Source organism: Panthera onca, chromosome A3 (genome assembly GCF_046562875.1).
Source record: "Panthera onca isolate mPanOnc1 chromosome A3, mPanOnc1 haplotype 2, whole genome shotgun sequence".
NCBI lineage: Eukaryota > Metazoa > Chordata > Mammalia > Carnivora > Felidae > Panthera > Panthera onca.
In genome coordinates, this window is record NC_138341.1 from 129,822,266 (window position 1) to 129,835,299 (window position 13,034).

At 47.0% G+C, this 13,034-nt stretch overlaps 1 protein-coding gene across 3 annotated transcripts in view; it reads right to left on the reverse strand.

Moving 5' to 3' along the window:
• Nucleotides 1-13,034, reverse strand: part of ATP9A (ATPase phospholipid transporting 9A) — a 130,420-nt gene that overhangs the window by 77,659 nt on the left and 39,727 nt on the right. For all 3 annotated transcript variants that reach the window (XM_078443946.2, XM_078443947.2, XM_078443948.2), the window contains exon 5: nucleotides 47-105. In XM_078443946.2, the coding sequence (XP_078300072.1) occupies nucleotides 47-105 (59 nt within the window). The remainder of the gene's footprint in view (nucleotides 1-46; nucleotides 106-13,034) is intronic.

The following is a 13,034-nucleotide window of genomic DNA, read 5'->3' on the forward strand; positions in this document are numbered from 1 at the left end:
CAAACCCACACGGCAGCCTGGTCACAAACTGCGAGACGCCACCCACCTTTTCAACGATGATAAGGTCTCCAACCTGGATATTGGAGCTCTTCACTTTCACCGTCCCTGCGAAGAAAGACATCCAAGATACGTCACGTATGAATGCATTTCAACTCCTCACGCCTTTGCAGAGTGCCCACTAGCCTGCAAAGTCAATGTCATACACCCAGAAGTATGCGCCTCCCCTGCCCAGCCCACCTCATCAACACTGCCTGCCCCTCTTCGGAGAGATTCACCTGCTGCGGGGGCTGCTTGAGGAGTGAGTCCCCACCCCTTCGAGCCCCGGAATAACTCACCCCTCACTTGAGGCCTTCTGCCTCACCGGTGCCATATAAGCTTTCCTAAGTCGGCACCGTGACATTCGTTCGGCCCCAAAACAAAACAAAAAACAGCACGGAAATGGGGAAGAAAATGAAGAGTCAGATCCACAGACAGAAGAGCAACTCTTAATTTTCAACACCCCTAGAAAGAATTTGGGGCCAACCGAAAATGACCGATTTTTTTTTTTTTAGATTTGCAATTGCTAGATATTTTGCTTCTGTGATTATGTTCAGACTACACAACTTTCGCTGGATGTCTGGATAAACAGTAACAGCTCACATTAAACACCAATCCTGTGCTAAGCACGGTACAGATGCTGACAGAGCGACAGCTCCTTTTACCCTCACGACAGCCCTCAGAAACAGGGATTATTGTCTGAAGTTTTCAGAGGAGGAAAAAAGGCTCAGACCCGCACCATACCCAAACGCCTAGTCTCACGGAGAGAACAGGTCAGAGCCAGGATTCACACCACCATCTGACTCCAGAGGGTGAATAAAAAATACCAAAAAAAAAAAAAGTGAGCTCAGTTCAACCCCCCCCCCCCCAACCACATGTACTGAGTGCTATGCTATGGGAATTCAAAGATGCAAGACAGTCCCCTTATCCTAGAAAAAAAAAGCCTGGTCTCCAGGAGTCAACAACATGCTGGTGGAGACCATGGCAGCGAACAGTTTCGGTTCCCAACTGGGCCAACAACTGTTCCCCACCAAAGGCTAAAATCCATTCTTAGCTCCAGCACACCAAAAAAAAAAAAACAAAACAAAAGAAAAAAAAGAAAAAACGGGCACCCGGGTGGCTCAGTCGGTTAAGCGTCCGACTTCGGCTCAGGTCATGATCTCGTGGTCCATGAGTTCGAGCCCCACGTCGGGCTCTGGGCTGACGGCTCAGAGCCTGGAGCCTGCTTTGGATTCTGTGTCTCCCTCTCTCTGACCCTCCCCCTTTCATGCTCTGTCTCTCTCTGTGTCAAAAATAAATAAACGTTAAAAAAAAATAAAAGGTGGGGGGCTGGATTTGGCCCCTGGGCTATAGTTTGCAAACCCATGAGCGGGTGAGAAAGAGAGTCAGACAGATGCTGTTAGTGCTAAATAGTGTGTGAAATGATGCAGGGGAGCCCAGTGTGCACACAGAAGCGCCTTGATCATGCATTCAACATTCCAGCAGCATTTACGGAACGCCTGCTGTATGCCAGGTCATGCGCAGGTGGGGATCCACGGAACTCACGGTCTAGTGGAGGGAAGGAGGCGATGGGCAAATAATAATCGGGTGGCAGGGGCTCAGGGAGGTGCACAAGAGGTGAGACGGGAAATGGCCAGATGAAGGACAATGGTGACCAGCAACCCAGGAGCGGAAGGCACGAGATTGGAGAGAGTGTGCGTGTCAGCTGTCCACATGCGCGTGTAGTCGCAGGCTGCACCTCCTTCAGCGAGACCAGAAGCGCTGCATGGGAGGCAGGGACTGGCAAGAGACAAAGGCCAAAGGGCTGGTCGGGGCCCAGTGGTCCTAAGAACAAGTCCGGAGAGGAGCCGGGCCTAGATTCTGGGGGCGGGGCACATTCTCACACATTAAAATCTTCGAGAGTGTTTGGCCTTTTATAAAAAGCCCATTTAACTTACAAACGATCAGATCAGCCGAGGGAGAAAGGAAATGACAGGAATGGCTCTCGTTCCTCTGCAGGGAAGTACCATTTTCCCCAGCACCCAGAGCAAAAGTTGAAGGGGAATCACTCGGCTGTTACTCCCTCCCTGTTCACTCAACAAACGCCCGGCTCTCACGGAAGAGGCACATTCGCTCACTCGTTTGAGCTCCGCTAGTTTTGAGAAGAACTTAAAAGACATTGACGAGGCCATCTAAGCGTACGACTCGAGACTTCTACAGTTTTTCACAGCATTTTCTACTTTCCACACAATTCAGCGTGTCTTTGTAATAATTATCCACCACAATCAAGGCTTTCCAGAGCATTCCAAGTTATCGCTACGGAAACAACTTTTTCAAGGAGGTTCCACGGGGTTTCATTTTCATTAGTTCTTGTGTTTAATTAAATTTCATCACGGTAACAGCACCGGCAGTAAAAAAGGAAAGCATACAAACACTAATAACAACTTCTAGACAGAACGTAGCAAGTGGCGATGAGCTGGGCCGTCAGTTGCTCTGAGGGCCTTCTAGATTCTTCCAGCGTGGGCATCTCACTCATCTCACATCAGTGTTTAATGTGCCTCATTTTCTCAAAACACAGGCCTAAATTCAGTTCGTGGGCCTGAGCCCCAGCACGCTGGAGAGAGACCCACAGCCTCAAGCGTTCATTATGTCGAGACATCTGCAGAGGGAATAGAAGATTTCCACCAAAATCCAAAGAGTCAGAGGAGCGCCTGGGTGGCTCAGTGGGTTAAGCGTCTGACTTCGGCTCAGGCCATGATCTCACAGCCTGTGAGTTCGAGCCCTGCCCGTGTTGGAATCTGTGCTGACGGCTCGGAGCCTGGAGGCTGCTTCGGATTCTGGGTCTCCCACTCTCTCTGCCCCTGCCCCACTCATAGTGTGTGTGTGTGTGTGTGTGTGTGTGTGTGTGTGTGTGTGTGTGTGTCTTTCTCTCTCAAAAATAAATACAACATTAGAAGAATTTAAAAACACACACAAAGAGTCAGAGCATTAGAAATGGGGGGAAAGAGAGTCCAAAGTGCAGAATTCTTTTCCTGCCTGAACATTTCTTCTGGTCCCACCAGGGGGCAACAGGAAAAATAGGCAGAGTCGCCCTTTTCTTCCTGGGGAGTTTACCAAACCGTTGCTAGAAGGAAGGGAGATCATAAATTCAACATGGCCCTCTGTGCCAATGAACTTTTCCTTCACCTGAGCTTGCCCCGGCTTTCCCAAACATAAATTTACACATTGTCTCTGGTTTTAGTACTCAAATTTAAGCCGGCGGACTGACCCAAACGATCACGGAGCCCGTGTTCCAAAGTCGGAGACCTAGCTACAAATCTTCTTTTACGTGTAACTCAAAGAGGAACGTGCATCTCAAGTCTTATTAAATAATAACTATACACGTATACGTGTGGATGACGGCGGGACGGAGGACAAAATCAGAAGGGTTATGCTGGAAGGGGGGATGGTGATTCTTTCTGGAGACATAGGGAATTTATGCCTTTCTCCAGCACGTATGCTTTCTAAATTCTTCATGGTGATTTTTTTGTTTGTTTGTTTATAAGCAGGAGGGGCTCTTCCAACAAGAAAAAAAAGAAGAACAAATTAAATTCGCTCAAACTTTTAAGGGACCAGACCCAGATCTTTCCCTTCTACAACGGAGTCCTGATTTATGATCAGCTAATGTGAACCCTGCCTCTCCCTGTCCATCTGATCCACCTCAACAAAAAGCCCTTTTAATCCGCTGTGCATGCCAAGGAGTCTCTGCCTGAGGCCGGCCTGCAGATCCTTGAGACAAGCTCTTCTACTCTGTCCGTCTGTCATCCACCGTCTGGGGAAGGGACCAGCGGAAGCCACTTGGAAACCTTCGCGGTGGCTCCCTCATTAGCATTTCAGCATTGGGGGGTGGGGGGAACCTTGCAGCTTCAACGAAGGGCTATCCCCAGCCTCCCACTCTCTAGAGCTAATCATGCAGTCTTGACCATAAATTTGGACTTCCCTTTCCATACTGCCATTTTTTTTTTAGCCATCAAAAAGGCACGGTTCAGGCCTGCGTGCAGGACACATGGTTAGCGTGTGTCTAGGCAGGTGTGTATTCTGAATGAGGACAGACATAAAACCAAAAGGAGAAAAGGAGGCAGGAATAAAAGAGAAGGGAAAGCAGATACCAGTGTGTATGTTCCAATGGTTACTGGGCTTTCCATCAGCCACGCCCCACAGCTGGCTGCGGAGGGACAAAAGGAGCTCGAGGTGGCCCCGGCTGCTGCTGCCACGGCCGGGGCGGGGGAGGGAAACGAGGGGGGAAATGGGGACAAAATGAGATCAACTAGCCAGGCACTGGGGGCTGGGATTAATTAACTCACACGATGAAAAAAACCTTCAAATCGTGGAAAGGGCTCCAAACACATGATTCCTAACCTTACATTAACAACTATTTTGAGTTTTCTACAAATGGGAAGAAAAGGAAGGAAGGAAGGAAGGAAGGAAGGAAGGATGCAGTTAAGCGTCCGACTTTGGCTCAGGTCACGATCTCATGGTTCGTCATGAGTTCGAGCCCCGCGTCGGTCTCTGTGCTGACAGCTCAGAGCCTGGAGCCTGCTTCTGATTCTGTGTCTCCCTCTCTCTCCCCCTCCCTGACTCATGTTCTCTGTCTCTCCAAAATGAATAAACATTAAAAAATAAAAATAAAGAAATATGGGAAATACAAATGGCACATCTCCAAGGATTACTACATGTCTCCAAAGACAGCAGGACAGCTCCTACAGCCCTTTCCCTGCCTGGAAGAAGACACCCTCCCCAACACCCCACCGAGAAGTTAGCAGACACAGGTACTTCCCTTTTTTCTCTCATCTTCCCTGAGGTTCCTAAGGCGGAAGGAGAGCCAGCCCCGGGGGTGTGCGGCCCGTGTGTTCACACAGGCTCCCCCCCCCCCCAACCCTTGAGTGAATGAAAGACCAGTTATCAAGTTAAAATTCTTAACTTTTCAACAAGGAGTCCTGCATTTTCATTTTGCACCGGTTCCCACAAACAATGTAGCCACTCCTGCAGCGAACTAAAAAACTAAACACACCGAGTAACCTCTTTGGTGCGCAGCGTACAGGAAAACCTGGCCCCATTCTGAGAACTGAAGGCCCAGAACTTCCCCTTCCCAGACCGCTCTCCTCTTCTGGTTCTCCTCACACCCAGCCTCCCACCTCCAGCCTCTGGGATTTTTAAAGACATTTGCAGAAACTTTACAGAAGTTGGGTAAGAGATTTTTACCAAGGTTAAGTGGGAAACTGTCTGCTGGCCACATCCTAAATCATTAAATGCCTTCTATAAAGTAAATTTATCCCTTTCAGCTTTCGACACTCTACCCAAGTCACCTCTGGGCCAGAGTTTATAACAGGGAACAAAATTCCAATTACAAGAGCTGTTTATTTCTGTGGAGATGGACCCCAAGCCTTTCATAAGCCAAAAGCTGTTGAGCCCAAACTGTGCTTTTCATGGGTGACAGCTTCGGAATAAGACCAGTTTGTCTACACTGCAGGGAGAAACCAGATGTTTCCCTGGAGTCCAAACAAGCAAATGACAATTCAGTCAAACTGCAGAACGGCCCGCAAAAAAAAAAGAAACTTCTAAAAAATAAATCCCGGGGCACGAGTATGTGTGGGCCTATGTTTTGACCCCGAACACCTCCAGCCCTCCTTTGATTTTCCATTGTGCATGCAGGATATGGATTGCTTTCGTAGCCACATCTCCACACACCGACCCTGGTTAATGTATTACTCTTGAACTCACACTCTGTGACAGTGATGAGTTGTAAATTTCCTGGGGTTGACATTAAAACGCCTCTGCAGACCCGGCAGAGTTCACAGGTTTAAAGCTGAAATTTTCATAATCCGAGAGAGTTGTCTGCATTCCCCAGAGCCTAAGAAAAGACTGTTATTTGAAAACAGGCAAAGGGTTGAAAAGCATTATTATATATTCCATGGCCACTTCGTAGGGCCTTCCTCTAAAATAGCGGGAACTTAAAAAAAAAAAAAAAAAAAAGGCTGAGGCTTAAATGTAACAAGTTTATGCCCAACAGAGGCTTTTAAAATAAGTATATAAATGGTCCTCCCTGCTTCTGGTGCTCAATAATGAAGAAACAGAACAACAACACCCCAGCGTCAGGGGGATTATCTTTTGGGAAAGATAACACCTTAATGTGTATGTGAGATTGTTTTCAGGTTTTTTGTTTTGTTTTATTTTGTTTGACTTTTTTTTTTTAATTTTTTTTTTAATGTTTATTTACTTTTGAGACAGAGGGAGACAGAGCATGAGTGGGGGAGGGGCAGAGAGAGAGGGAGACACAGAATCTGAAACAGGCTCCAGGCTCTGAGCTGTCAGCACAGAGCCGGATGCGGGGCTCGAACCCACGAACCGTGAGATCATGACCTGAGCTGAAGTCGGACGCTTAACCGACTGAGCCACCCAGGCGCCCCTTTGTTTGGCTTTTTTAATTACACAACAGATGAGTTCATCAACGATTTGCAGTAAAGAGAAGTTGAGCGCTTTGAAAAAGCGAAGAAACCCACGGGTCCGAAATACCTTGGCATGTCTCGGAGAACGGTATGAGAAAAGTGTCTGGCAAGATCTGTTTTAAATAAGACTTGCAAAAGCGAATGCTTTGGGTCTTCATGAGGAAAGCTTGGGCAGGGGAATACTTTGCTTCCCAAACTGGATTTGAGATCCTCAGTCAAGGACTTTTGTGGTACTTTTGCTGTGGTTAATATCAAAAGGACCATTCACTGGAATTCTCTTCTCTCAAAAAAGCATAACACGGGTGTCTGTTGATCCTGGGTGCAGGGACTACTTAGCGCCAGGCCTTGCGGACGTGATCTCTTCTTCTGGCCCCTGCCACAGCTGTGTCCCACCAGATCTCGGTCAGGCCAAGAAGCCTCAGAACTTGATCCCCCTCTTGGCCTTTACTGGAGCAGGAGGCATTAGGGCAGGGCTGTATGTCTCGTGCCTGGGACTGTTCAATCCAGATGTCAGCAGGGATAGGAGGAGGAACCCAGAGCCCTGGGGGAAACGGGGTCCCAATGGTCAATACAAGGTTCTGCTCAGTGACTGCACATTACAGCAAACTAGAGAAGGGCCAGACTTCTACATGAGACGTCTCCCTATAAAGCTGCTTACAGTGGAGGTCTCCCAGAAACCCTCCACACAATTTTCCACTTAACCAGGAAATAGTTCCCCTCTAAATGCACAAAATCAGGGTGCCTGGGTGGATCAATCGGTTAAGCGTCCGACCTCGGCTCAGGTCATGATCTCATGGTTCATGAGTTCGAGCCCCATGTCGGGCTCTGTGCCAGCAGCTCAGGGCCTGGAGCCTGGTTGGATTCTGTGTATGTGTGTGTATCTCTCTCTCTGTGCCCCTCCCCTGCTCACACTCTGTCTCCCCCTCTCAAAAATAAATAAACATTATAAACGCACGAAAGCATGTTGGTGTATTGTGTTGGGGTTTGCATGGATTAATAAATATCTGAAACGTGAGGAAAATACAATTAAAATTTTTTAAAAGTATAAAACATAGCTTAGTGTTCTCCCATGCCTGAACAGAGTTTATACTATGAAAAACACAAACAGTACTTGGGTTTGGGAACACGAAGTTTCCATTTAGTTAACTACCCACGAGCGAAACAGCTCTCCATTAATGAATGCATCTTCCCTATATCGTCGTACCTTCTCCTGATAAACTTCAATGGAATACAAATGCCAAAAAGAAAGACACGTATATCCTTTGACCTCAAAATTCAGTCACATGAACCACAATACTAACAGTCCAAAGCGGATTCTGAAATAAATTGGAAAAAAAAGATGTCACTCTTAAGCGGAAGTGAGACCCTGAGGTTATTCTATCACTAGGAAAGGGTGAAGAGACCCTTTCCAGAACTTTCTGGAAAGAAATGGAGAAGATGTAAGGTAGCAGCTGGGTTTTAACACCATACGTATACCCCAGAACTGAAGAAAGGCGGATTCTCTCCATTTCACATAGACTTCCAGCTTATGACTTCTGGCTCGAGGCATGCCCAGATGTCCCCAGCAGGAAAGAAGCACCCAGCAACTGCATTCATTGTGCCTCTGTTTGCACTTTCTTTCAAAGCTAATTATCCGTGTGCCTCATTTAGCCCCTGATCACAGGTTAGTCTGGGCAAACATTCCTGGTTGAAGATCTCATGGAAATGCAAAGAAATCCACTGCCCTCAGCACCCGGGATCATCGAGGCAAAGCACTCCACCCCCAGATTTCAACTTTTGGTTTGAGCAAGACACAAGGAAAAAGAAATAATCCCTTTACTTACTATTCCCTCCCCACCCAACCCAAATCCTTCCAGTAACAAAAAGAAGTTTTGCCGAGTCGGCTACCACTTCAAGCCCCCTTCTTCTTTGGCTTTGGGATGACAGTGCCACCGAATGCTGTTAGAGAAGACCCCTCAACTCACAAGAACCTCCCTCCAGTCTCTGATCTCGCTGCAAACGCATATTTCAAGGAGGAGAAGAAATGCTTATCTATCCCCAAGCGTGAGCCCTACTGGGTTCCCACCAACTTTGTCTAACGACTCTGTCCACCTTGGAATGAGGGTGCTGGGGTGACAAGTCCCTTTGGACTCACAAACGTGTTTTGAAATTCTTTAAATCTGAGAGCGCTTCTGTAGCGTATGTATAAAGGCTGAATGTCGTAGCTACGGTTGAGATACCCTGGGGGAAGCTGGTGCCCGCAGCTTCTGGCACACAGTAGGCGCCTAGACCCATAGGCCACGGACGTGCATTCAGACAAGCCGGGCTTCAAGTCACAGTCCTGCCCTTAACTAGCTGCTGCTCCCATCTGTAAAAGCCACCTGGCTGTCTAAGAAATTACACCCTAGACCTTCTTCAACACGTAGCTGGCTTTCTGTGGGTCATTGCTCATTTTTTCCTACTGCGTTCCAACGTCAACAGTATTTTTTTTCTTTTTTTGTAAAGAGTTGCAATTTTAAAGTTTATTTTTGAGAGGGTGAGACTGGGGGAGGGGGAGAGAGCGAGGGAGAGAGAGAGAATCCCAAGCAGGCTCCGCATCGGCAGCACAGAGCCTGACGCGGGGGCTCGAACCCACCAATCCTGAGCTCGTGACCTGAGCCGAAGGCAAGAGTCAGACGCTCAACCAACTGACCTGCCCAGGTGCCCCTGGACAGTATTTTTCAAACACTTCCAACACCAACTTCTCCCTGTAGCGTGCCTTATCCGTGGATTCCCAGACCATAGGATGGGCTTTCCCACAGTTTCCAGGCCCTCACTGGCCTACATGATCTTCTCCTCTGTTTTCCCAGGAGGGAAACTCAGGAAATACACCCTAAATGGGAAGAACAAGATGGAGCCGGAACCTGGGGTATGTATCCCACCCACATCTCACCCGCGGCCTTTGGAAGGAAGACTCTTCACCACGGCCTCTCCGTGCCTGTGTGATCTGGGAACTAGCAAGGGGCCGCGTGCTCAGGAGGGTCCTGTTCCTGGTTTCGTGCTCACCTGCTGCCATCTTGAAATTCTTAATTTCCTTTATAAGTTTATTTTACTTATTTTGAGAAAGACCGAGAGACAGAGAGAGTGTTCCAAGCAGGCTCTACACTGTCAGCACGGAGGCCGACGCAGGGCTCGAACCTAAGAACCGTGAGATTAGGACCGGAGACGAAATCAAAAGTTGGACGCTCAACCAACCGAGCTACCCAGGCGCCCCCTTAAATTCTTAAATTTTTGAACAAGGGGCCCATGTGTTCATTTTGCACGACGCATCACAAATCACGCAGCCAGTCCCGCTCTCTTCCACCCTGTAAGACTTAAGAGGAAGGTCACCTCTTCTGAGAACACCTATCACCTCCTCTCTGATGGGCCCTCCCGTGGCCCCTGGCTCATACTTCCATTTATTTATTCACACCCACCAACACGTAACGGACCTCTGCCACAATACCATCAACACTGCCTTTCTTGAACACACACCAAATCCCAGGCACGGTGTTAGATTCTTCTCGTACAGGAGTTGTATTTAGAGCAACTCTGATAAGGTAGGGCACTGTTATTACCCCCGATGTACTGACGGGTTAAGGATGTGCCCACGGAGCAGAGTGTAGGGGGAAGCAGGACTCCTGAATCGAGGCAGAGCACAGGCTCAGAAACACTACTTTCTTCAACTGTCATACATTGTGCTCAGAACCAGGAACGCTGTGATGGAGAAAGGGGACATTCCTTGATGGCCACCCCTCTCCCACACCTAAAGCATAATTATTAGTTGCATTTTCTAAGTTTATTTATTTACTTTGAGAGAGACAAAGAGAGAGAGGGAGGGAGGGGGAGGGGGAGAGAGAGAGAGGGGGAGAGAGAGAGGGAGAGAGAGAGAGGGAGAGAGAGAGAATCCCAAGCAGGCTCCACACTGTCAGCACAGAGCTGGATGCAGGGCTCGAACTCACAAACCATGAGGTCGTGACCTGAGCCAAAACCAAGAGTCAGACGCCTAACCAACTGAACTACCCAGGTGCCCCGAGTCGCATTTTTTAAATTATCTATTTAAATGGTTGGATACCTCACTAAATTATGAATTCCCATAATCCACAGGCCCTTGTGTTTATCTCTAGAATACGGAAACTTATGATACACTTGGGACGTGCTGTAGTCAAAACAAATTTGCAACAAAATGAATAAATGGTCATTTCCACCTGAACTGTTAAAATACTTAAAAACATTTCTTATTTGACATGACAGTGACATTAAAAATCAATCTAGCTGGTGTGTCATTTTAGATAATAGATTCTTCTACTGAAACACTATGATAATCTAAATGGAAGTAACAATTAGCAGAAAAAGACTATCACCCATTTTTCCTCCCAGTGGTGAGTGCCTTACTTCCAGGGATTTTAGTTGTTTAAAAATCAATTTTTGTTTCTCAAAGTTTAAAAGTTTTTCAATTTCATTACCGTTCACGCTTCTAAAACTCTGGCTGTGCCACTGGCATTCTTAAAACTATGTTAACTCTTGCTAAAAATACATGTCATGAATCTAATTTTGACACATCAAACACAAATTGAGGGACAAGCTATAAAGCAACTGCCCTGAAACTGGCCGGTCCTTTTTAAAAAAAATTTTTTAATGTCTATTTATATATGAGACAGAGAAAGGCAGAGTGTGAGGAGAGGGTCGGGGAGAGAGGGAGACACAGAATCCGAAGCAGGCTCCAGGCTCTGAGCTGTCAGCATAGAGCCCGACATGGAGCTCGAACTCGGGAACTGGGAACAGTGAGATCATGACCCGAGCAGAAGTTGGACGCTTAACCGACCAAACCACCCAGGTGCCCCTGGCCGGGCCTTTTCAAAAATGTCAATGTTGTATCGAAGAAAACCAGGGATACGTGCCAGACTAGAGGAGATAAGGAGCAAGGACAAGTAAATGTCACTGGCAACTCTGTACAGGTTTCTGTACCAGAAGAAAAAAAAAAATGCTGTTAAAAACAGGGCATTTTAGATGCTCAGGGTGGCGGGGCGGGGGGGGAAACCAGGACATTTTAGGAACAAATGGCAAATTTTGAGTAAGGGCTGTAGATTAATAGTAATGCGCCACTGTTAAATTTCCCGATTTCGACAACTGTACTGTGTTACGTAAGAGAAATGCCCCGCTAGGAATTAAACACGGAAGTACTTAGGAGTAAAGGGAATGATGTCTGCAACTTAACTCTAACGACTTAAGAGCGAGAGTATCAAAGTCAACCACAGGAGTTTTGTAACTTTGTTTCTCGCTAGACATTGTTCCCAAAAAATGTTTTCAACTCAATCGGCACAAGTACTGTTATGGTCAATCAGGAAGTGATATCAGAATGTAGGTAAACGACGTGGCCCGTATAATCCAGGGATCAAGGACTTGATATGTTGGCTTCTAGCCGTGTCTCAACTCTAAAAACGGTGTTGAAAAATACATTTTTAAAGATATCATGGGATACAAAAGAAAAGAGCTCTGCATGGACACACACACACACGCTTGTTTCATTTTGCTTTTGAATTTACTAAATGAAGATCTTGGTGAAAAGCCTCACTCAAGAAAACAGTAAGTAACTAAACAGGAAGGTGAAGGAAGCTTTCTTTCTCTTCCTCTCTCTGAAACCTTCCAGTTGGGCCTTCACACTCTGCTCCCCCCACCCTCCCCACTAAAGCGTGTCGAGTAACTATACTCACCTCCATCACTTTCTGAGCTGACAGTTTCTTCAGTGCTTGGGGGGGGGGGGTGGCTTTCAGAACAAATGGCCAAGCAGGGGCTGGGTCAGTGTTCAGAACTCTGCTCGGTTTCCCCCATGGCTGCATTGGCATGACAACAGAAACCACGGGCCACAAAAGGAGACCGACAAAGGAAGACAAGTGTTTAATGCTGGAGCCATCTGCCAATTCTCCTAAGGATCTTTTCAAGAAGTGAGTGAAGTTAAAGGAGGAGCCGAGGAGGGAATCTGCAGGGGAGGGCACAAAAATCATTCACGGGAGACGCAATTGCAATATGAAAAGGACCAAAGAAGGTTTGGAGCTGGGACAGATGAATGAATGGATTCCATCTAAATAGATCCACAGCACCCTCTCCAATGGGGCTTTTGTCGGTTGCCTAGCATTTCAAATGTTATAGTCAGAATATGTTATTAAGGGAGGATTTAATATACACGGGCCACAAAAAACACCCTGCGGAGGGGTCTTCTGATTACCCACGTGGAAAGCCCAAGCCACCTGCCTTTGCAAAGACTACACTGGGTTTTCTTTCTTTAGGCAGCAAGATGTCCTAAATACAGTAGTTTAGCCATAATAAAGCATTTTCATGCCAACGCTGCACCCCCCACTTCTCCCAGAGACATTCTGCCAAATGTTAAGACCACCAACTCTGAAAATGTATTTAAATGCACCAAAACAAAATACCTTCATGCCCTCAGGGGATTAACAAAAAATTTGAGTCCAAAACATATTCCTCCGTCAATATTAATAGAAAGAAAATAAAACCCTGAAACCTTGTGTGAGCGCC